At 45.6% G+C, this 24,425-nt stretch overlaps 1 protein-coding gene across 2 annotated transcripts; it reads right to left on the reverse strand.

Annotated features, from left to right (window-relative positions):
• Positions 1-526: 526 nt before the first annotated feature.
• On the reverse strand, positions 527-13,034 carry AOC1 (amine oxidase copper containing 1). 2 transcript variants are annotated; one of them, XM_086398152.1, is made up of 6 exons: positions 13,002-13,034; positions 8,745-9,041; positions 3,739-5,321; positions 2,497-2,782; positions 1,983-2,115; positions 527-1,558 (listed from the first exon to the last, which is right to left on the reverse strand). In XM_086398152.1, the coding sequence occupies exons 3-6, from the start codon at positions 5,315-5,317 to the stop codon at positions 1,289-1,291; spliced, it is 2,268 nt and encodes a 755-aa protein (XP_086254278.1). In that variant the 5' UTR covers positions 5,318-5,321; positions 8,745-9,041; positions 13,002-13,034; the 3' UTR covers positions 527-1,288. The 2 variants fall into 2 exon arrangements, with proteins under 2 accessions (XP_086254278.1, XP_086254277.1); XM_086398151.1 differs by lacking the exon at positions 8,745-9,041.
• Positions 13,035-24,425: the final 11,391 nt, after the last annotated feature.

Raw genomic sequence — 24,425 nt, forward strand, 5'->3', positions numbered from 1 at the left:
GAATCCCATGGATGGAGGAGCCTGGTGGGCTGCAGTCCGTGGGGTTGCTAAGAGTCGGACACGACTGAGCGACTTCACTTTCACTTTTCACTTTCATGCATTGGAGAAGGAAATGGCAACCCACTCCAGTGTTCTTGCTTTGAGAATCCCAGGGACGGGGGAGCCTGGTGGGCTGCTGTCTATGGGGTTGCACAGAGTTGGACACGACTGAAGTGACTTAACAGCAGCAGCAGCAGTAGGTCATGACAGTGGAGCCTCATGAATGGATTAGTGTTCTTATAAGAGACCCCAGGGAGACCCCTTACCCTTCTGCCATGGGAGTATGCAGCGAAAAGTCAGAAGTCTCTGACCCAGAAGAGGGCTCTCACTTGACCTTGCTGACACCCTGATCTTGGACTTCCATCCTCCAGAACTGGAGGCAGCAAACTTTTGTTGTTGATAAGCCACCCAGACCGTGGTACTGTACGATGTTATGGAAGAACTTGAAACTTTCCGGCCAACCCAATATTTTGTTACAGCAGCTCAAATGAAGACAATGGGAAACCACTTTTATTAGAATCACGTGTTATCTTTCAAGGGTGTTTATGAGTATGTATATTTCTCTCTTCTCTTATACAAAGATTAGCATGCCATCTATTGTTCTATACCTGTTTTCTGAGCACATCGTGAAGCTCTTCCCTATCAGGACAGTGAATATCCCTGTACATACGTTTCTTTCACAGTCACCTACGAGCGCGTTGTGTGGGCACTGCAAGGGTTATTAAGATCTGTAGGCTCTCTCCTGTAGATGGAGGTTTGGCTTTTTTTCCAGACTTTGACAGTACAAACAGTCCTTCAGTAAATTGCCATGTACATCTATTTTTCCTGGATTTGTAGGTAGATCTCCAGAATAACTCCAAGAAGTTGGGTGAGTAAATCAAAGGGTAGAGGAGGCAGCAGTTTCACTGGATTTTTCCAGTGTCTTCCTGGCCTTGCATTACTTGGCATGCCCATCAGTGACCCCTAGTCTCCCAGGAGGGAGCCATCAGCCTCAGATTCCTTAAGCTGACCTCACAGGCCAACCTAGTATTTCGGTGACTGTCATTTGCCATAGCCATGGAGGTCTTCTCTGGGGTGGAGACCAAGGCCTTGGGTTTCTCATCCGTGTGTGTCCCACATGCCCGGCCTGGGGTGTGGCCTCATCCACTGTGCCTCCCCCAGGAAGCTGCCCCAGAGGGGTTTATCGTCTGTCCCTGGAGGAGGGGGGGCACTTGGGCTTCAGGTGGGACCCAGTGGGGGGCAGGGGCCTTCACACAAGCCTGTAGGTTCCATTGTAGCTGAAAGAGGGAGGCTTCAAGCAGTCCCCCTCTTCCTCAGGCATCCAGCTCTGGGTGTAGGTGGAGCCATTTTCCAGAGGTCTCACGATTATGAGGTCTCTGGATGCCAGGGACGGGTCCTCTGGGAAGAAGTTGAAGGGTCGGAGCAGAAAGCCCACGGAGTTCCCGGGCGTGGTCGTGTTGGGGATGTCTTCTGCGTGGGGGATGTGCAGGAAGCCCACTGTGACCCAGGCCACCAGGTCCTGCAGGAGAGAGGGGCGGGCCATGCTGAGGAGGCTCAGAGGAGAAGGGGCGGCCGGCACCCAAGCCCCAGGTATAAGGAAGGGCAAATCTGGTGAACCCGGAGCTGGGTCTCCACCCAGTAAGCTGGTCCTTGCCCTACTGGGACTCGGCAGGGATCCTGGGACCCAGCAGGGATCCTGGGACTGGACTGGGATCCTGGGACTGGACAGGAATCCTGGGACCTGGCAGGAATCCTCGGACCTGGCAGGGATCCTGGGACTGGACAGGGATCCTGGGACTGGACAAGGATCCTGGGACCTGGCAGGGATCCTGGGACTGGACAGGGATCCTGGGATTGGACAGGGATCCTGGGATTGGACAGGGATCCTGGGATTGGACAGGGATCTGTCTCAGGGTGGGGCTGGAAAAAGGCAGAGCTGGTACCTCGTCTTCAATGTTCTCATTGTTGCGAAGAAACTCCTCAAAGACGACAGGTGGGTCCCAGGGGTCGTTCTGGTTGTAGACGCTGCTGCTGTATCTCTCTGACTCCCGGTATTTGGTCACTGCCAGGGGGTACCTGTCCAGGCAGAGAAGCCGAGTGACTCTGGGTGTCGGGAGCCTCCCAGCCCCTCCCAGGGAACATTGTCAGGGTCAACAAAGGGGGAAAGTTACTGCCTTCCCCTAAATGCAGGATCATCCCCTGAGAGTTAGCCAGACTGTCAGTAGAGGCTCCGGGGCTCCGCAGGGGCTCTATACCCTCCATCCCCAAACACAGAGCCACACACCCAGGAACATGCACGCGCGCACACACACACACACACATGTGCACACACCCAGATATAGCACTGGATAGATTCAGAATCTCATGAACAGAAACACAGACACACACAGACACAGGGAAACACAGAGACACAGAGAGGAGCCTCCAGTCCCCGCCAGCCTCCTGGGCCTTCCTCACCTGGCCCAGGTGACAGCCCGCTCCTCTTGCCAGCCTGGGGGCAGCACTTGGTCAGCCATGGAGTGGATCTGCACTCGGTAGCTGCGCTGGTGGCCCCAGGGGTTCTGTTCAGGGCTAGTAAAAAGCAGGTATTTGGGCAGAGTCTGTCCGAAGCGGAAGGCTGCCTGGCGCTCCCGAGAATACCGCATCTGCTGGAGAGCTGGATGGACTAGGCGGTGTCCTGGGCTCCAGGGGTTGGTGATGTTTTCCAGCTTCATCTGCAGGGTCTGGAAGCTATTCTTGGTGCCTGCGGGTGTACAGAAAGGAGTTGGAGTCAAGCACCTGGAACTGAAGCCTCCTCATTCCACCTTGGGCCCTCCGTCCGGGACCACACCCAACAGCAGACCATGGACTGAAGGGGATGTTGAGGACAGGCACTGAGCCAGATGGCAGTGGAGGGAAGGGGCTGAGGAACTAGAAGACAGCTCAGAGCTGGCACAGCAGCAGCAGTGACTCCACTGTGACCCTGGGTATTTCCTCTTGAGAGCAGCATCCAAGCCTGTTTGCTGCAGCTGTGGTCCCAGAGACAGGCAGATGGCCTTTCCCCAGGGGGAGGGGCCATGTCAATGCCCTCTGGGTCAGGAACAGACAAGGGGGAACAGGAGAAGCTGCCCAGCTGGTCCTGGGGGCCTGTTCTAACACGGGACTTGATATCAGGCCAAATCCTGTCATTACACCCATGCCATCTTTTAAGGCACACATGCTCAGTCACTCAGTCATGTCCAACTCTTTGTGACCCCATGGGCTGTAGCCCACCAGGCTTCTCTGTCCATGGGGTTCTCCAGGCAAGAATACTGGAGTGGGTTGCCATTCCCACTCCATTGGAGAAAAGCTTCTCCAATCTTTTCTGGTGACACCACTAATTTAAGAGACACAAGGAGTATTCCCAATGGTGCTGCATCCATTCAAAGCTCCAGGCAGGGACGTGTCTTACACCTAGGCAGTACCCCCTCCCCGCCGTGCACACCTTTGCACAGGGTCCATCCTCCAAAGGGGTCAGTGCAGGGGCAGCCCCTGGCACTGTTCACGTCACCATTTTGCAGGAGCATACAGGTTTCTGCAGGCCCTACACCTCCAGGCTGGGCAAACTTTCCTGACATTATGTTTCTACGGGAGACGCGGCACCATCATCTCCCAGGAGTGTGAGTTATCTCGGGGATGCAGACATTTGGCTAGGAGGGTGGTCCCAAGCCCGGGTCCTACCTGCCACATCCAGGTCGACGCGGTAATGCACAAGGTGGGTGTGCATGTTGCCGATGAGGTGGGTGTGCAGGCGGGTCCCGTGGCGCAGGCCCTCGGGGGTGTAGAAGGTGGCATGGATGTAGCCGGTGGCGTGCATCTTGGCCTCCATCACCCCGTTGGGGTAGAAGATGAAGTCCCAGATGTAGTCATAGTTGTAGACCGTCGACGTGGTCCTTAGCACCAGCGCCTGACCCTTGAGCCCCGCATAGAAATTGAAGCCACCGTTGAAGTTGGAGTTAAAGTGCCGCCGGATAGGCACCCCTGTGGGCATCTCGAAGAGACAGAGGGCCCGGGGGTAGAGGACGGGGCCGTCGTCGTCGTAGTAGTGGAGGGCGTCCACGAAGGTGGCCATCTCCGGGCAATCGATGCCAGGGGCCAGCTCATAAGTGACGCTGCCCAAGCCCCAGCCCACATCCATGTACTTGGTCTGCATGCCGGCCGGCGTGTGTCCTCCGTACAGTGCCACGGCCTCCTGCACGCTCACCTCGTAGGCTACGCGCTCACCGCCGAAGCGCACGTCCAGGACTTGCAGCCCCGAGGATGAGCGCAGGCGGAAGGAGAAGCTCCAGCCGGCGTAGCGCACCGTGTGGCCGTCCAGGCTGTAGCGCGCGCCCTGGGGCTGCACCAGGCGGGGGCCGCTCTTAGAGACGCCCAAGTCCCCGCGTAACTGGTAGGAGGAGAAGAGGGCCGCCTCGGGCAGGTTGGCTCCGTCCTTGCCCTTGGCGAGCGGGTCCCCCAAGACCACCTCATCCACCTCTCCGTCGTCGTACTTCTGAGCCAGCTCCTCGGGGCTCCGGTAGAACCTCCCATTGTACCAGACCCGCTCCACTGTCCAGTCCCGGGAGTTCGGGCTTCCGTGGTCCAGCAGGAGCTCCATCCCAGTGGGGTGCAGGAAGTAGCCTTCGATTTGCAGTTGCAGGATGAACCAAGAGCGGCGCTGGCCGGAGGCCACGCCCCGGGGTGCCACGTCGGTGAAAGTCAGGCACCGCTGGGAGCAGTTTCCGAACACAGCGCCCGCGGTGCGCCAGAAAAACGCGCGGAGGGGCTTGGTGGCCTCCTCCAGGGTGTGACTCAGAAGGGCATACTCTGCCTTGGAGATGGGCCTGGAGGCCCAGGAGGCCTGGTGCCTGGGCCTGGGCGGCAGGTGTCGCAGGTAACGGGGCCTTGGCAGCGGCCCCACGGCAAACTCGGTGATGTTGGGCTGTTCCTGGGCTCCAAAGAAGATGATGGCTCGCGCCTCCCGAACGGGAGGCCGGTGGCCTTTATCCAGAAACTTGAGCACGTGTTGCTTCTTGGGCAGCAGCATCTCAATGAGGAACACGGAGTTCTTGGCCACGGTCAGCGTGTTGGACGGCTCCAGTCTCAGCTCCTTCTGGGACCAGAGGAAACTGTGCACGGCCTTGAGCTCTTGGGCGCTCAGGTCCGCAAATACCCTGCCTTTGTCGCCTGGGGTCCGCGGGGCGCCCTCTGCCGCCGCCAGCGTCTGCAACACCAGGATGGCCGCGCTCGCCCAGCCGAGGGCCAGGGCCTCCCGCCCCATGACTCTGGAATGCAGCAGAGGAGATGAGCTTGGCAGTTTTGTGGGAGGAAGTGGGTGTCCCCCAGGTTGGGTCTTGGATTACCCTGGCCCTTGACCTCATGGTTTTCCCACGGACTCACCTCCTGGCTTGCAGTCCTCCGATTTGAATTCTGCTCTCTCCTCCCTGGTCTGTAACCTCCCTGGTCTGTAAACCTCTTTTAGTCCCATGGATGCGCTTACCTGTGCAGACTCCTCCCCTCCTCTGTGCCTTATCTCTGCGGGGCAGAAGCGCTATCTCTCCAGCTTTAGGTCACTCAGATATTCACAGTACCTGTACCCCAAAATGCTACAGTGTGCTGGCTGTGCCATGGGTGTTGGCAGCAAAACTGTGTTGTGTCAAAACGGTGTTTTTGATACAACACAATGTTTTTTATATGGATAAAATTTGAAATGTAGTGTGGAAGTTCAAAGAGTCGACAGTTCTAGGGCTAATACATGGTACCACTAGGACCAGCTGTGTGATCTTGGGCAGCTTGCTTAAACTCTCTGGGACTCCATTCCCACAACAGTGAAATGGAAAATAACAATGCAAGTACCTACTTATGGAATTGTTAGGAAAAATCAGTTGGACAATAAGGATAAAGTGTTTAGCATAAAGCCTGCTTTCTAGGAAGCACTTGAGAAATGCAAACTACTCATTTTTTTTTTCCCAGTAGTCATGAAGAATGTGAGAGGTGAACCATAGAGATGGCCGAGCGCCAAAGAACTGATGCTTTTGCACTGTGGTTCTGGAGAAGATTCTTGAGAGTCCCTTCCTAAAGGGAAATCAACCCTGATTATTCATTGGAAGGACTGCTGCTGAAGCTGAAGCTCCAATACTTTAGCCATCTGATGCAAAGAGCTGACTCATTGGAAAAGACCCTGAAGCTGGGAAAGACTGAGGGCAAGAGGAGAAGGGGACGACAGAGGATGAGATGGTTGGATGGCATCACTGACTCAATGGACATGAGTTTGAGCAAGCTCTGGGAGATGGTGAAGGACAGGGAAGCTGGTGTGCTGCAGTCCATGGGGTCGCAAAGAGTCGGACATGACTGAACAATATGAGGATACATTCTCTGGTGTCAGAATGTTTAAACTTATGAACCATGTAGAGTGATTTGACTGGTTCAGTTGTAGATCTGTGCCCACACAGGTGAGGGGGAGAATGGGGTGGCTGGCCCTGCCAAGCTTCTTTGGCCTCTTCAGTGATGCCCCACAGTTGTGACCACTTGGCCTCAGGCCAAGGCCATGAGGAGGGCACCTCAGGATGTCATCATCCCAGGGGGCAATTTGAGGTGATGTCCTTTTCCTGTCCATTGTGAGGGGAGGCTGTGGTCAGGGTCTCATGGCCCACCCCCTGGAGCTGGCACTACAGTCTTGACCTCCCATCCCTGGTGGGGAGTCTCGGGGACTCATGTGATCTCTCCAGCCTGAAGGGATGGGGAAGCTCTCAGGGTTGCTAAGTGAATCCAGAGCAGAAAGATAAGCAGTGAGTTCTTGTTCTACTATTAAGTTTTGGTCCAGCCTAGCTTCTTTTTTAAACTAGATTTGACTTGGAAAAGTTTTAAGTTAACAGCAAAATTGAGAGAGATGTACAGAGAGATCCCGTATATCTCCTGTTTTACCTCCCCCCCACCCCCACCACGTAACCTGACCCACTAACAGCATCCCACACCAGAGTGGTACCTTTGCTACAATCTGTGGCCCTACAGTGATACATCATTGTTACCCAGTAATTTACATGAGGGTTCACTCTGGGTGCTGTACATGCTGTGGGTTCTGACAAATGTGTAAAGACTTGCATCCATCTTTATGGACCATACAGAGCAATTTCAGGGCCCTCAACGTCCTCTCTACTCCAGCTCTTCATCCTTCACTTCCTTCCCTGACCACTGACCTCTTTACTAACCCAGGCAACCACTGATCTCTTTACTGTCTCCATAGTTTTGCCTTTTCTAGAATGTCATGCCGTCAGGGTGATACAGCGTGCAGCCCTTTCAGACTGTTCTCTTTGGCTCGGTAATATGCGTTTATGTTCCTCCATGTCTTTTTGGTATCCAGGCCCCTTTCGTCTTAACCTCTGATGAAATTAAATTTATATTTTAAGGCAGGACAAGAAAGAATTAAACATAGAATTTCCTCTCTGTGTTTGTTTGGGCCTCCTCCTTCCCCTGCGCCCTAACATGCTGTGTGCGTCTGTGGTATGCGTTAACCAGAGCTCCTCAAAGATGGGGGTGCTTGCTGTACAGTAAAGATCCATTTTTTTTTCCTTCTTCTAATGCTAGCAATGTAACCTCTTAGAAGATCACTGTTCTTTCCCAGCTCTGTAGGGGCCATGGTGACTTGCAGCTTGCTTTATATATGCCTACCTGGACTATGTATTTTTGGTGAACTTAATGTAAAATATCAATATATTATTTTGATGTATGACCCCTTTGTCTTGAAAATGTATAAGACCATGCCTTCAACTTCCAACAAGTGGAACAGTTCTCAGAGCTTTCTGAGAATCTGCTTCCAGGGTTATAATCCTCTGTTAAACTCAATTAAAATCCCCTGTTTTTCTTCTTAACTTAGTAGTTAATTGAATTTTCATCGACATTTTCTTGGCACAGTTGGCAGTATATCAGAGGCACCCAGAGACCACCCTAAACTGAAGCTCGGTACCAGCACAGGCTCTTGGAGTCCCACCCAGTTTTTGGTATTCTTCAGGTGCTTTGGTGAGGTCTCCTGATATCCAGACATCATTGCTTTAAATGATGTCCTGAATTTTACTGGACCTATTTTTCATTCTCTTTCTTTAAGAAAACACTTTTCTTGGCTGTGCCATGCAGCATGTGGGATTTTAATTCCCTCACTATAGATCAAACCTGTGCCCCTAACGTTGGAGGCACAGAGTCTTAACCACCTGACCACCAGAGAAGTCCCTCGAGCTGTTTTTCCTGGGACTTTTCTGTTTTTCTCTGAGTCCTAAAGTGGGTAACTGTACATTTTCTAGGCAGGAGACCTGGGGGATTTTCTTAGGTGGGGACCCAAGGGAAACTTTGGCATGAGCCAGGTTGGCTATGCTTCTTAAAGATTTGGCTTAAATCGGAAAGATTATGTGTATATGGTCTGAACAAACTGTTTGCCAGTGAAATGAAGACCGAGCCTGCTCAACTCCAAAGGGAAAAGGACATCTGCTCCTTCCGGCCACAGGGTGCTTCCAGGCCACTGAGAACCTAGCGGAAGTGTTTGAGGATCTATCCTCGTGATGTGTAGTGAGTCCACAGAGGGTCTCAGTATAATCATTAAAAAAATCCTGCTAGCTGGGCAGGCATAACAAAGGCTGATTATCTCGAGTTCTGAGCACCCAAGGCAGTTTTAGACTGTCAGAGGGAGGAACCAAGACATGTAAGAGAGTCAAACTGACCTGGGATAACTCCTGGGGCAGCTAGACTCAGAGGCAGCATGAATTCATGTAATTGGAACAAAGCTGGTGCTTGCAGGTACTAATCTTCACTCTTAAATGGCCAGGATGGAGCTTTTTTGACATTCTAGAAAAAGCCAGCTTGATAAAAGACCTTTTCAAAATTCTGACCCTGAGAGAATAAAAATATTCTTCAGAGGATGCTTGAAGGAAGTTATAACTCATACTACGTCCTTGAAACATAAACATGGCTCACATCACCTAAGACGACAGCCTTAGCTCAGTTAGTAGACCTTAAAACTGGAAAGAGAAAAGAAAAGGGAAAGAGGCTTTTAAAAACTCAAGTAGGAAAATTATGACATCTCTATCTGTGTCTGTCTGGATATGTTTGTCTGTGTGTACGTTATAAATACGGTATGTCCCTACCTCTGGATAGTGTTACCAAAATTAATTTGTAAAAGAGCTCTTTTTGACTTAAAAGTAAGTGCTTACAAATCAAATATTTCTAAATGTAACTTTAGCCCACTTCTTAAAGGATCATGTGATCCAGGATTAACTTTTAATGACTAAAAACCAGTTTAAATTGGTAGTTTGATTAATACAGACATGTCTTTAGAGTCTCACCATTAAGTATAACACTTTCATTGTACCTTGGTTTACTGAAAATCGATAAACACATATTATTTCTGTTCCAAAATTTGTAATGAGATAATTAATGGTATGATGATATTTTCATAAGTAATAGAAGAGAGATAAGGGGAACTGAACTGAACTGAAGGGGATAAAGCCTTTTGGGTAAACTTTCTTAAAATAATATGTTTTATGGTGTGTCCACCTAAGAACACTCTTGATGAAAGTGAAAGAGGAGAGTGAAAAAGTTGGCTTAAAGCTCAACATTCAGAAAATGAAGATCATGGCATCTGGTCCCATCACTTCATGGCAAATAGATGGGGAAACAGTGAAAACAGTGTCAGACTTTATTTTTTTGGGCTCCAAAATCACTGCAGATGGTGACTGCAGCCATGAAATTAAAAGACGCTTACTCCTTGGAAGGAAAGTTATGACCAACCTAGATAGCATATTGAAAAGCAGAGACATTACTTTGCCAACAAAGGTCCATCTAGTCAAGGCTATGGTTTTTCCAGTAGTCATGTATGGATGTGAGAGTTGGACTGTGAAGAAAGCTGAGTGCCGAAGAATGATGCTTTTGAACTGTGGTGTTGGAGAAGACTCTTGAGAGTCCCTTGGACTGCAAGGAGATCCAACCAGTCCGTTCTAAAGGAGATCAGTCCTAGGTGTTCTTTGGAAGGACTGATGCTAAAGCTGAAACTCCAGTACTTTGGCCACCTCATGCGAAGAGTTGACTAATTGGAAAAGACTCTGAGGCTGGGAGGGATTGGGGGCAGGAGGAGAAGGGGACAACAGAGGATGAGATGGCTGGATGGCATCACCAACTCGATGGATGTGAGTCTGAGTGAACTCTGGGGGTTGGTGATGGACAGGGAGGCCTGGCGTGCTGTAATTCATGGGGTCGCAAAGAGTTGGACACGAGTGAGTGACTGAATTGAACTGATTGTCTTAATCTGATGCTTTTCAAAAATGCCTGTAGGGAGATTTTCTGCTCCCAAAATAAGTTAGACTCAGTAGTGAAAGGACTTCCACCTTGTATGAGGGTTATTTTAGAAACAGCTCTCTCATGTAAGCCTGCTGAAGATGTAGTAATAGGATCTCCTTTAATTGCTTATGTCCCACATTCGGTTGAGTCTCTTCTAAACTGCCACATGCCGCACAATTCTGTAAGCCAGCTAACTTTTTAAGAAGTTGTTGCTTTCTCTTCCCAATACTACCTTGATTTGATGTAATAGCATTAACATTGCAACTTTGCTTCCAGTACCACAGGAAGAAAGCAACTATGATCACATCTTGTTAGCAGTTTATCTTCTTGCTCCCAGGAATGACTTATAAGAAGCCTATTGATAAGGCTGATCTAATTTACAGATGGGTCCTACTTATGGGATGAATGGGACATTATCAAGCCAGATATGCAATAAGATCCACAGTGGACATAACTGAAAACTTTCATTTGCCAGAAACAAAGTCAGCACCACAAGCCAAATTAATTACCTTAACTCTAGCTTGTCAGCTAGCTAAAGGCCAGGTAACAAATATTTATACTGATGTTCAGTATGCTTTTTGAGTGGCACACAACTTTGGAATGCTATGAAAGTAATGAGGTTTTAAACCTCATCATGACATCTTATACCAAAAATAGAAAACAGGTTGAAGAGTCATTAATCACGATCAGTTCAATTCAGTCGCTCAGTTGTGTCTAACACTTTGTGACCCCATGGACTGCAAGATAATGGATTAATGGTTAAATGGATTAACCATGATACAACTGCCAAAACAGCAATTATGAAAACAACAGAGCATTTCAAATTTGGCACTGTGGAAGCTGAAGGAAATCAACTTGCTGATGTTGCAGCCAAATGGGTAGCTTTAAATATTCATCCCGTCCAGCCTCCAGAATGTCCACTGCTCTCTGTTAACCCGGCAAACTCAATGAAAAATTTATTTCTATGAGCTCAAGAAATTACCACTAAAGAAGAGAGACAGATTAAGCAACAAAAAGGGGAAATTTTGACCCCACCACACAAATACGGGTTAGACCCGATAAAACAAAAAAAATAGTTTCGATAGACATGTGCGTGGTTAGTCACTCAGTTGTGTCCAATTCTTTGTGACCCCATGGACTTCAGCCCGCCAGGCTCCTCTGTTCTTGGGATTTTCCAGGCAAGAATACTGGAGTGGGTTGCTATTTCCTTCTCCAGGGGATCTTTCTGACCCAGGAATCAAACCTGTGTCTCCTGCGTTTCAGGCAGATTCTTTACCTCTGGGCCATCAGGGAAGCCTTGTGCCTCTCTATGTGTGTTCAAAATTCCTCCTAAAATAATGATGCCTGAATGACTATTGATCATATCTATTATTCGATATAAAATAGTGACCATGCATAGTGCACATATAAAGCAAAATTGGCGTAAGTCCCCCTGTACCACTTAGAGTTGACTGTCAGTCTGTGGCAAGCATTCTACTAGCTTAACCCCTTAAAAGGTAAGAAAGAACTGGGGTATTAAGATGGGGCATTGGGGGACATGATAGATCCAGGGCAGGTAAGCGACCACCATGGCATTGGGGGACCAAATACTGGTTCACCTAATGCTTTCTATCAAAAGATTAATGATCAAACCGGGGTGGGGATGATGAAATAAAACGTGCATTTCAAACCAGGACAAGAAAAAATTAAACATAGAAGTTGCTATCTGTGTTTTTTTTTGGCCTCTTCCCTCTGTCCCCCACTCCCTAATGTGCCAGATATGTCTGCATTACTCATTAACCAGAGTTCCTCAAAGATGGGGGTGCCCACTGGACTGTAAAGATCCATTTTCCCCCTTCTTCTGATGCTAGCAATGTAACTTCTTAAAAGATCAATGTTCTTTCCTAGCTCTGTAGGGGCCATGGTGACTTGCACCTTGCTTTATATGTGCTTACCTGGACTATGTATCTTTGGTGAACTTTTAGTAAAATATATTATTTTGATGGATGATCCCTTTGTCTTGAGGATGTATATGACTGTGCGTTCGATTTCTAACAAGTAGAAGAGTTCTCAGAGCTTTCTGAGAATCTGCTTCCTGGGTTATAATCCTTGGTTTAGCTCAAATAAAATCCTCCTCTTTTTCTTCTTAACTTGATAGTTAACTGAATTTTCATCCACAGTTCTTATCCCCAAATTGCCTTCTGCTCTGCTAAGGAGGGAGATGTGGAAGAGACCTGAGGTCCTGTAACCTGAGCTTGGCTATTCATTTAACCTTTCCCGGTACAATCCTTGGTTGCAGTGTCCAGATGGGCGGCGGCCGAGGTAGACTATAGCAATGAAGCCATGGCAGAAGGGAGAACTCAGTGGCCAGTGAGACCTCCACGCTGGGAGATACAAAACATACCCTCTCCTGCCCATGGCTCATCTCCAGTGCTTGGAGAACAGCGGCCACCTCCTGGCTGCACCTGTCCCATTTCAGCCCTGGGTGGTGTGTGCCTTGGAGTGATCCTTCTGGGCTCTCACCCCTCCCTTTGGCCCCCTACCTCTTGTGTCTTTGTTTCTTCTGACCCTCCACTCCATGTCCACCTTCCCTCACTGCCCCCCTCCCCTCCCCAGTTCACCGCTGCTTGGCTCTCCCTCAATACCCTCCCCTGCCCAGAACATACCTGTGTGCTCAGCTCCGGGCTCACCTCTGCTGCAGCCTTTGTCTCTGACTCCTTGAACTTTACAGCTGGACCTTGCCCCAGGGGGAGGGACGGAGTGAGGCTTGTGCTGACCAAGGTGGTGACCTACGGCTCAGGAAGCTCCACAGTGGGCAGGGGCAGTGCACGAGGAAGTGTGTGGGTCTCTCGTGGCAGTGGCCCAGCGGGCTCCTGTTACCCCAAGTTCCGAGTATGGAAACTCCCCAGTCTTTCACCACTTCAGCAGCTGTGTCCACTTCTGTTTTTCCCCAAACACCCATGCCGTCTATAATTCCCTGTCATTCCTTCTGCTGAAGCAGCACTTTTCACAAGAGTTGCCTGTGTATTCTCCACTATGATCTGCATTGGCATAGTCTGTTCAAGTAGGTGGTGAGTTTCTGAGGTCAGAGATAAAGATAAGGAGAAATTTCCTAGCAAGTACTTGCCAATGTGGACTTCCCAGGTGGTTCAGCGGTAAAGGATCCTGCGATGCAGGAGACTTGGGCTCGATCCCTGGGTCAGGAAGATTCCCTGGAGAAGGAAATGGCAACCCACTCCAGTATTCTTGCCTGGAGAATCCCATGGACAGAGGAGACTGGTGGGCTACTGTCTATCGGATTGCAAAGAGTCAGACATGACTGACTGCCTTTCACTTTCATACAGTTCGTGAGGTTCCCACGGCAAGTATACTGGGGTGGTTTGCCATTCTCTCCTCCAGTGGATCACATTTTGCCAGAATTCTCTGCTATGATCCGTCCATATTGGGTGGCCCTACATGGCATGGCTCATAGCTTCATCAAGTTACAGAAGCTCCTTTGCCACGACAAGGTCTTGATCCTTGAATGGGGTTAAGAAGCAACAGTTAGAACCCTGCATGGAACAACTGATTGGTTCAAGATTGAGAAAGGAGTGTGACAGGGCTGTCTGCTGTCACCCTGTTTTTTTTTTTTTTAACCTATATGCTGACAACATCATGAGAAATGCCAGGCTGGATGAGTTACAAGCTGAAATCAAGAAAGGTGGGAGAAACATCAACAACCTCAGATATGGGGATGATACCATTCTAATGGCAGAAAGCGAAGAGGAACTAAAGAGCCTCTTATGAGGGTGAAGGAGGAGAATGAAAGAACTGGCTTAAAACTAAATATTAAAAAAAGTAAGATCATGGCATTTGGCCCCATTCAGTTCAGTTCAGTCGCTCAGTAGTGTCCGACTCTTTGTGACCGCATGAATCACAGCACGCCAGGCCTCCCTGTCCATCACCAACTCCCGGAGTTCACCCAAACTCATGTGCATCGAGTTGGTGATGCCATCCAGCCATCTCATCCTCTGTCGTCCCCTTTTCCTCCTGCCCCCAGTCCTTCCCAGAATTAGAGTCTTTTCCAATGAGTCAACTCTTAGCATGAGGTGGCCAAAGTATTGGAGTTTCAGCTTCAACATCAGCCCTTCCAATGAACACCCAGGACTGATCTCCTTCGTTGCAAATAGAAGGGGAAGAGGTGGAAATAGTAACAAATTTCCTCTTCTTGGGCTCTAAAATCACTGCGGATGGTGACTGCAGCCATGAAATCAGAAGACAAACCTAGACAGTGTGTTGAAAAGCAGATACGTCACTCTGCCGACAAAGGTCTGTAGTGTTGAGGCTATGCTCTTCCTGGTGGTCATGTAAGGTTGCGAAAGCTGGACCGTAAAGAAGGCAGAGTGCCAAAGAATTGATGCCTTTGAACTGTGGTGCTGGAGAAGACTCCTGAGAGTCCCTTGGACTGCAAGGAGATCAAACCAGTCAATCTTAAGGGAAATCAGCCCTGAATACTCGTTGGAAGGACTGATGCTGAAGTTGAAACTCTAGTATTTTGGTTATCTGATGCAAACAGCTGACTCATCGGAAAATTCCCTGATGCTGGGAAAGATTGAGAGCAGAAGGAAAAGAGGGTGTTACAGATGAGATGGCTGGATGGATGCAATGGACATGAACTTGGGCAAACTTCAGGAGATAGTGAGGGGCAGAGAGGCCTGGCGTGCTGCAGTCCACGGGGTTGCAAAGAGTTGGATATGACTGGGTGACTGAACAACAACAAAATTAACTATCCAGAATAGGCAAATCTAGAGAGACAAAAGCAACTACAGAAGTAGCTAGTTCAGGCTGGGGAGCACAGGTTATATAAATGGTGCTACCTAGTGGACATGGGATTTCTTTTAGAAGTGATGAAAATGTTCTAAAATTGACTGTGGTGAGGTCTGCACATATTTGTGAATATACTAAAACCCATTGAATTATTCACTTTGTGGGTGAATTGTATAGTATGTGAATGATATCTCAAAAGGTGGTTTTTTAAAATAGCGAGAGGGACTACTATCTAGAAACACACACAAAACCCCTAAAAAATCAGCGAGAAATAGAAAATCATTCCTATTTCTTTACGTGAGTGAAGAATCTCAAGGGCATGTGATAAGCTTCCCATATGTAGTAGTTATTGGTGGTTTAGTTGCTAAGTCGTGTCTGACTCTTGTGACCCCATGGACCCGCCAGGCTGCTCTGTCCATGGGATTCTCCAGGCAAGAAGACTGGAGTGGCTTGCCATTTCCTTCTCCAGTAGTAGTAGTTATTAGAGTAGTGCAAATTATTCAACAATGAGATGTAGTTTTGTACCCATTGCTGGCAGGAATGAGAAAGCCACATGGCATAGAGGATGCCACGTGTTGGGAGATGTAGGGAAATAGGCTTGTGGGAGGGAACGCTGATCTTACAGGCCTTCTGGAATGCCGTCCCCAGTACATGGGCACATCACAGAGTAGAAACAGCCTCGGGAGCAGGTACCACTGCAGGGCTCACTCCTGGAGGGTGAAGAATGGTGAGGCTACCACTTACTTTTGTGTGGGCAAGGAGGGAGGGTGAACAAGTGTGCATTTCACATATTTATTTGAAAGAGTACACAAAATGTCCATAGAAAGATAATAATCTTGCAGAGTAGCACAGAACAGTGGCTTCCCGGGTGGATCAACAGTAATGAATCTGCTGTCAGTGCAGGAGATATAGGTTCAGTCCCTGGGTCAGGAAGATCCCCTGGAGAAGGGAATGGCAACCCACTCCAGTATCCTTGCCTGGAGAATTCCATGGACAGAGCATTCTGATAAGCCACAGTCCATGGGTCGCAATGAGTCAGACACGACTGAGAGACTAACACTTCCCCTCTTCACCACTTTTCCCCAGTTCACCGCAGTCTCTGCCTGCTGGTCCTTCCTGTACGTGACCTTGACTTCTGAGGTGCGGTTCCTCCCCTCTTGGTGTTAATGATTGGTGACAACTACAGATAACACTTGAGCAAAGATCCTGTCCTCTAAGTTCTGGGCTGCCCTCCCCTTTAAAGGGGCAGAAGCAATGGCTTTGGGAATGACGATGTTGTAGGAACAGGATGTCTGATCTTGGGGAGGGGCAGTGTGACAGGTGAGGCTGGATTCGGTGTCTATGATTACTGGGCCAGAGCTCACAGCTCACAGCTTTCCCCTTGCTCACTCTTGACAGTTTGTTTTCAGAGGAAAAAGTACACATCAGCCATCATGTGAGATAACCCGGGGTGTTTCCATAGAACCAGCAGAAAGAAATTGTTTGGCAGGGGCTGCCCCAGCTAAGTCACCAGGTTAGCTCTCTAGACTAATGAAGCCACCGTCACAGGTTTCACCCTGGTTAGGGAAGACTGGTTCACAAAGAGAAAAGTCTACTGTTTTCATCGGGAGTCCTGGCACTATTTGGTCTCCCAAATCACTGCAGACGGTGACTGTAACCATGAAATTAAAAGACACTTGCTCCTTGGAAGGAAAGTTGTGACAAATTGTTTTGCTGTTGTTCAGCTAAGTCATCTCTGACTCTTTGCGACCCCATGGACTACAGCACACCATGCTTCCCTGTCCTTCACTATCTCCTGGAGTTTGCTCAAACTCCTGTCCGTTGAGTCAGTGATGCTATCCCACCATCTCATCCTCTGTCGCTCTCTTCTCTTGCCCCCTATCTCTCCCAGCATCAGGGTCTTTTCTAATGTGTTGGCTCTTTGCATCAGGTGGCCAGTGTATTGGAGCTTCAACTTCAGCATCAGACTTTCTAATGAATATTCAGGATTGATTTCCTGTAAGACTGACTGGTTTGATCTCCTTGCTGTCCAGTGTTAGTCACACAGTCGTGTCTGATTCTTTGTGACCCCAGGGACTATAACCCACCAATCTCCTCTGTTCATGGAATTCTCCAGGCAAGAATACTGAGTGGGTTGCCATTTCCTTCTCCAGGGGATCTTTCCAACCCAGGGACTGAACCTGGGTCTCCTGCATTGCAGGCAGACTCTTTACCGACTGAGCCATGAGGGGGAGGATGGACTGGTTTGATCTTCTTGCAGTCCAAGGGACTCTCAAGGGTCTTCTGCAGCACCACAATTTGAAAGCATAAATTCTTTGGCCCTCAGCCTTCTTTATGGTCCAATTCTCACATCTGTACTTAACTACTGGAAAAACCATAGCTTTGACTATGCAGACCTTTGTCAGCAGAGTGATATCTTTGCTTTTTAATATACTGTCTAGTTTACTCATAGCTTTTCTTCTAAGAAGCAATCATCTTTTAATTTCATGGCTGCAGTCACCATTCGAAGTGACTTCAGAGTCCAAGAAAATAAAATCTGTCACCAGTTCCACTTTACCCCTTCTTTTTGCCATGAAGTGATGGGATTGGATGCCATGATCTTAATTTTATGAATGTTGAGGTTTTTTTTTTTTTTTAATTTATTTTTAAACTTTACATAATTGTATTAGTTTTGCCAAATATCAAAATGAATCCGCCACAGGTATACATGTGTTCCCCATCCTGAACCCTCCTCCCTCCTCCCTCCCCATACCATCCCTCTGGGTCGTCCCAGTGCACTAGCCCCAAGCATCCAGTATCGTGCATCGAACCTGGACTGGCATCTTATTTCATACATGATATTTTACATGTTTCAATGCCATTCTCCCAAATCTTCCCACCTTCCCCCTCTCCCATAGAGTCCATAAGACTGTTCTATACATCAGTGTCTCTTTTGCTGTCTCGTACACAGGGTTATTGTTACCATCTTTCTAAATTCCATATATATGCGTTAGTATACTGTATTGGTGTTTTTCTTTCTGGCTTACTTCACTCTGTATAATAGGCTCCAGTTTCATCCACCTCATTAGAACTGATGCAAATGTTTTCTTTTTAATGGCTGAGTAATACTCCATTGTGTATATGAACCATAGCTTTCTTATCCATTCATCTGCCGATGGACATCTAGGTTGCTTCCATGTCCTGGCTATTATAAACAGTGCTGCGATGAACATTGGGGTACATGTGTCTCTTTCCCTTCTGGTTTCCTCAGTGTGTATGCCCAGCAGTGGGATTGCTGGATCATAAGGCAGTTCTATTTCCAGTTTTTTAAGGAATCTCCACACTGTTCTCCATAGTGGCTGTACTAGTTTGCATTCCCACCAACAGTGTAAGAGGGTTCCCTTTTCTCCACACCCTCTCCAGCATTTATTATTTGTAGACTTTTGGATCGCAGCCATTCTGACTAGGGTGAAATGGTACCTCATAGTGGTTTGATTTGCATTTCTCTGATAATGAGTGATGTTGAGCATCTTTTCATGTGTTTGTTAGCCATCTGTATGTCTTCTTTGGAGAAATGTCTATTTAGTTCTTTGGCCCATTTTTTGATTGGGTCATTTATTTTTCTGGAGTTGAGGTGTAGGAGTTGCTTGTATATTTTTGAGATTAGTTGTTTGTCCGTTGCTTCATTTGCTATTATTTTCTCCCATTCTGAAGGCTGCCTTTTCACCTTGCTAATAGTTTCCTTTGTTGTGCAGAAGCTTTTAAGTTTAATTAGGTCCCATTTGTTTATTTTTGCTTTTATTTCCAATATTCTTGGAGGTGGGTCATAGAGTATCCTGCTGTGATGTATGTCGGAGAGTGTTTTGCCTATGTTCTCCTCTAGGAGTTTTATAGTTTCTGGTCTTACGTTGAGATCTTTAATCCATTTTGAGTTTATTTTTGTGTATGGTGTTAGAAAGTGTTCTAGTTTCATTCTTTTACAAGTGGTTGACCAGATTTCCCAGCACCACTTGTTAAAGAGACTGTCTTTAATCCATTGTATATTCTTGCCTCCTTTGTCAAAGATAAGGTGTCCATATGTGCATGGATTTATCTCTGGGCTTTCTATTTTGTTCCATTGATCTATATTTCTGTTTTTGTGCCAGTACCATACTGTCTTGATAACTGTGGCTTTGTAGTAGAGCCTGAAGTCAGGTAGGTTGATTCCTCCAGTTCCATTCTTCTTTCTCAATATCGCTTTGGCTATTCAAGGTTTTTTCTATTTCCATACAAATTGTGAAATTATTTGTTCTAGCTCTGTGAAGAATACTGTTGGTAGTTTGATAGGGATTGCATTGAATCTATAAATTGCTTTAGGTAGTACACTCATTTTCACTACACTGATTCTTCCAATCCATGAACATGGTATATTTCTCCATCTATTAGTGTCCTCTTTGATTTCTTTCACCAGTGTTTTATAGTTTTCTATATATAGGTCTTTAGTTTCTTTAGGTAGATATATTCCTAAGTATTTTATTCTTTCCGTTGCAATGGTGAATGGAATTGTTTCCTTAATTTCTCTTTCTGTTTTCTCATTATTAGTGTATAGGAATGCAAGGGATTTCTGTGTGTTGATTTTATATCCTGCAACTTTGCTATAGTCATTGATTAGTTCTAGTAGTTTTCTAGTGGAGTCTTTAGGGTTTTCTATGTAGAGGATTATGTCATCTGCAAATAGTGAGAGTTTTACTTCTTCTTTTCCAATTTGGATTCCTTTTATTTCTTTTTCTGCTCTGATTGCTGTGGCCAAAACTTCCAAAACTATGTTGAATAGTAATGGTGAAAGTGGGCACCCTTGTTTTGTTCCTGACTTTAGAGGAAATGCTTTCAATTTTTCACCATTGAGGATAATGTTTGCTGTGGGTTTGTCATATATAGCTTTTATTATGTTGAGGTATGTTCCTTCTATTCCTACTTTCTGGAGAGTTTTTTATCATAAATGGGTGTTGAATTTTGTCAAAGGCTTTCTCTGCATCTATTGAGATAATCATATGGTTTTTGTTTTTCAATTTGTTAATGTGGTGTATTACATTGATTGATTTGCGGATATTGAAGAATCCTTGCATCCCTGGGATAAAGCCCACTTGGTCATGGTGTATGATATTTTTAATGTGTTGTTGGATTCTGATTGCTAGAATTTTGTTAAGGATTTTTGCATCTATGTTCATCAGTGATATTGGCCTGTAGTTTTCTTTTTTTGTGGGATCTTTGTCAGGTTTTGGTATTAGGGTGATGGTGGCCTCATAGAATGAGTTTGGAAGTTTACCTTCCTCTGCAATTTTCTGGAAGAGTTTGAGCAGGATAGGTGTTAGCTCTTCTCTAAATTTTTGGTAGAATTCAGCTGTGAAGCCATCTGGACCGGGGCTTTTGTTTGCTGGAAGATTTTTGATTACAGTTTCAATTTCCATGCTTGTGATGGGTCTGTTAAGATTTTCTATTTCTTCCTGGTCGAGTTTGGGAAAGTTGTACTTTTCTAAGAATTTGTCCATTTCTTCCATGTTGTCCATATTATTGGCATATAATTGTTGATAGTAGTCTCTTATGATCCTTTGTATTTCTGTGTTGTCATGATCTCTCCATTTTCGTTTCTAATTTTATTGATTTGATTTTTCTCCCTTTGTTTCTTGATGAGTCTGGCTAATGGTTTGTCAATTTTATTTATCCTTTCAAAGAACCAGCTTTTGGTTTTGTTGATTTTTGCTATGGTCTCTTTTGTTTCTTTTGCATTTATTTCTGCTCTAATTTTTAAGATTTCTTTCCTTCTACTAACCCTGGGGTTCTTCATTTCTTCCTTTTCTAGTTGCTTTAGGTGTAGAGTTAGGTTATTTATTTGACTTTTTTCTTGTTTTTTGAGGTGTGCCTGTATTGCTATGAACTTTCCCCTTAGGACTGCTTTTACCGTGTCCCACAGGTTTTGGGTTGTTGTGTTTTCATTTTCATTCATTTCTATGCAAATTTTGATTTCTTTCTTGATTTCTTCTGTGATTTGTTGGTTATTCAGCAGCGTGTTGTTCAGCCTCCATATGTTGGAATTTTTAATAGTTTTTTCCTGTAGTTGAGATCTAATCTTACTGCCTTGTGGTCAGAAAAGATGCTTGGAATGATTTCTATTTTTTTGAATTTACCAAGGCTAGCTTTATGGCCCAGGATGTGATCTATCCTGGAGAAGGTTCCATGTGCGCTTGAGAAAAAGGTGAAATTCATTGTTTTGGGATGAAATGTCCTATAGATATCAATTAGGTCTAACTGGTCTATTGTATCATTTAAAGTTTGAATTTCCTTGTTAATTTTCTGTTTAGTTGATCTATCCATAGGTGTGAGTGGGCTATTAAAGTCTCCCACTATTATTGTGTTATTGTTAATGTCTCCTTTCATACTTGTTAGCATTTGTCTTACATACTGCAGTGCTCCCATGTTGGGTGCATATATATTTAGAATTGTTATATCTTCTTCTTGGATTGATCCTTTGATCATTATGTAGTGACCTTCTTTGTCTCTTTTCACAGCCTTTGTTTTAAAGTCTATTTTATCTGATATGAGTATTGCGACTCCTGCTTTCTTTTGGTCCCTATTTGCATGGAAAATCTTTTTCCAGCCCTTCACTTTCAGTCTGTATGTGTCCCCTGTTTTGAGGTGGGTCTCTTGTAGACAACATATGTAGGGGTCTTGTTTTTGTATCCATTCAGCCAGTCTTTGTCTTTTGGTTGGGGCATTCAACCCATTTACGTTTAAGGTAATTACTGATAAGTATGATCCCGCTGCCATTTACTTTATTGTTTCGGGTTCGAATTTATACACTGTTTTTGTGTTTCCTATCTAGAGACTATCCTTTAGTATTTGTTGGAGAGCTGGTTTGGTGGTGCTGAATTCTCTCAGCTTTTGCTTGTCTATAAAGCTTTTGATTTCTCCTTCATATTTGAATAAGATCCTTGCTGGGTACAATAATCTGGGCTGTAGGTTATTTTCTTTCATCACTTTAAGTATGTCTTGCCATTCCCTCCTGGCTTGAAGAATTTCTATTGAAAGATCAGCTGTTATCCTTATGGGAATTCCCTTGTGTGTTATTTGTTGTTTTTCCCTTGCTGCTTTTAATATTTGTTCTTTGTGTTTGATCTTTGGTAATTTGATTAATATGTGTCTTGGGGTGTTTCGCCTTGGGTTTATCCTGTTTGGGACTCTCTGGGTTTCTTGGACTTGGGTGATTATTTCCTTCCCCATTTTAGGGAAGTTTTCAACTATTATCTCCTCAAGTATTTTCTCATGGTCTTTCTTTTTGTCTTCTTCTTCTGGAACCCCTATGATTCGAATGTTGTAGCGTTTAATATTGTCCTGGAGGTCTCTGAGATTGTCCTCATTTCTTTTAATTCGTTTTTCTTTTATCCTCTCTGATTCATTTATTTCTACCATTCTATCTTCTAATTCACTAATCCTACCTTCTGCCTCTGTTATTCTACTATTTGTTGCCTCCAGAGTGTTTTTAATTTCATTTATTGCATTATTCATTATATATTGACTCTCTTTTATTTCTTCTAAGTCCTTGTTAAACCTTTCTTGCATCTTCTCAATCCTTGTCTCCAGGCTATTTATCTGTGATTCCATTTTAATTCCACGATTTTGGATCAATTTCACTATCATTATTCGGAATTCTTTATCAGGTAGATTCCCTATCTCTTCCTCTTTTGTTTGGTTTGGTGGGCATTTATCCTGTTCCTTTATCTGCTGGGTATTCCTCTGTGTCTTCATCTTGTTTAAATTGCTGAGTTTGGGGTGTCCTTTCTGTATTCTGGCAGTTTGTGGAGTTCTCTTTATTGTGGCATTTCCTCGCTGTGTGTGGGTTTGTACAGGTGGCTTGTCAAGGTTTCCTGGTTAGGGAAGCTTGTGTCGCTGTTCTGGTGGGTGGAGCTGTATTTCTTCTCTCTGGAGTGCAATGAAATGTCCAGTAATGAGTTATGAGATGTCTATGGTTTTGGGGTGACTTTGGGCAGCCTGTATCTTGAAGCTCAGGGCTGTGTTCCTTTGTTGCTGGAGAATTTGCTTGGTATGTCTTGCCCTGGAACTTGTTGGCCCTTGTGTGGTGCTTGGTTTCAGTGTCGGTATGGAGGCGTTTGATGAGCTCCTGTCAATTAATGTTCCTTGGAGTCAGGAGTTCCTTGGAGTCAGGGTTTGGACTTAAGCCTCCTGCTTCCAGTTATCGGTCTTATTTTTACAGTAGTTTTAAAACTCCTCCTTCTATACAGCACCATTGATAAAACATCTACATTAAAGATGAAAAGTTTCTCTACTGTGAGGGTCACTCAGAGAGGTTCACAGCATTACATGGAGAAGAGAAGAGGGAGGAGGGAGTTAGAGGTGACCCAAATGAGATGAGGTGGAATCAATAGTGGAGAGAGTGGGCTAGCCAGTAGTCACTTCCTTATGTGCACTCCACAACTGGACCACTCAGAGATGTTCATGGAGTTATACAGAGAAGAGAAGAAGGAGGAAGGAGACAGAGGTGGCCAGAAGGATAAAAGGGGGGAATGAAAGGGAGGGAGACAGATCCAGCCAGTAATCAGTTCCCTAAGTGTTCTCCACCATCTGGAACACACAGAAATTCACAGAGTTGGGTAGAGTAGAGAGGGGTTAGGGAGGAGACACAGGCGACCTGGTGGAGAAAAAGGAGAGTCCAAAGGGAGAGAGAGCAGTCAAGCCAGTAATCTCGCTCCCTAGTGAAAAATGGGTCCTGAAGATTGGGTTCTTAAAGGTACAAAATGGGTAACAAATACATAGAAGCAAAAATTAAAAATCTAGAGTAGAGTTTGGAATTTCAAAAATACGATGTTGTAGAAAAGAAGGAAAAGAAAGAGAGAAAAAATGAACAAAGAAAAACAAACAAGGTCGCAAGAATTATAAAGAAAATACAGGTACAAAATTGATAACTAATACCAAAAAGCAAAGATTAAAAATCTAGAGTAGAGTTTGGAATTTCAAAGATACAATGTTAAAAAAAGGAAGAAGAAAAATAAAGAGAGAAAACAAACAAACAAACAAAAACAATGTCGCAAAAATTATAAAGAAAATACAGGTACAAAATTGATATCAAATACCAAAAAGCATAAATTAAAAATCTAGAGTAGAGTTTGGAATTTCAGATATACAATGTTATATAAAAGAAGAAGAGAAAGAAACAGAGGAAAAAAAAAGTCACAGAAATTATAAAAAAAACTATAGGTACAAAATTGATAACATATACCAAAAAGCTAAAATTAAAAATCTAAAGTAGAGTT

The sequence above is a fragment of the Bos grunniens genome, chromosome 4 (genome assembly GCF_055505025.1).
Source record: "Bos grunniens cultivar Pamir isolate PY7600 chromosome 4, Bosgru_T2T1.0, whole genome shotgun sequence".
In the NCBI taxonomy this organism is placed as follows: Eukaryota; Metazoa; Chordata; class Mammalia; order Artiodactyla; family Bovidae; genus Bos; species Bos grunniens.

Bases quoted from the DNA above. Each gene is read 5' to 3' on its own strand.
- AOC1 (XM_086398151.1), bottom strand. From the start codon at position 5,317: ATGGGGCGGGAGGCCCTGGCCCTCGGCTGGGCGAGCGCGGCCATCCTG. The intron at 2,783-3,738 runs GTAGGACCCGGG...GTACACCCGCAG, and splicing joins CGTCGACCTGGATGTGGCAG to GCACCAAGAATAGCTTCCAG. The intron at 2,116-2,496 runs GTGAGGAAGGCC...CTGCCTGGACAG, and splicing joins CGGGCTGTCACCTGGGCCAG to GTACCCCCTGGCAGTGACCA.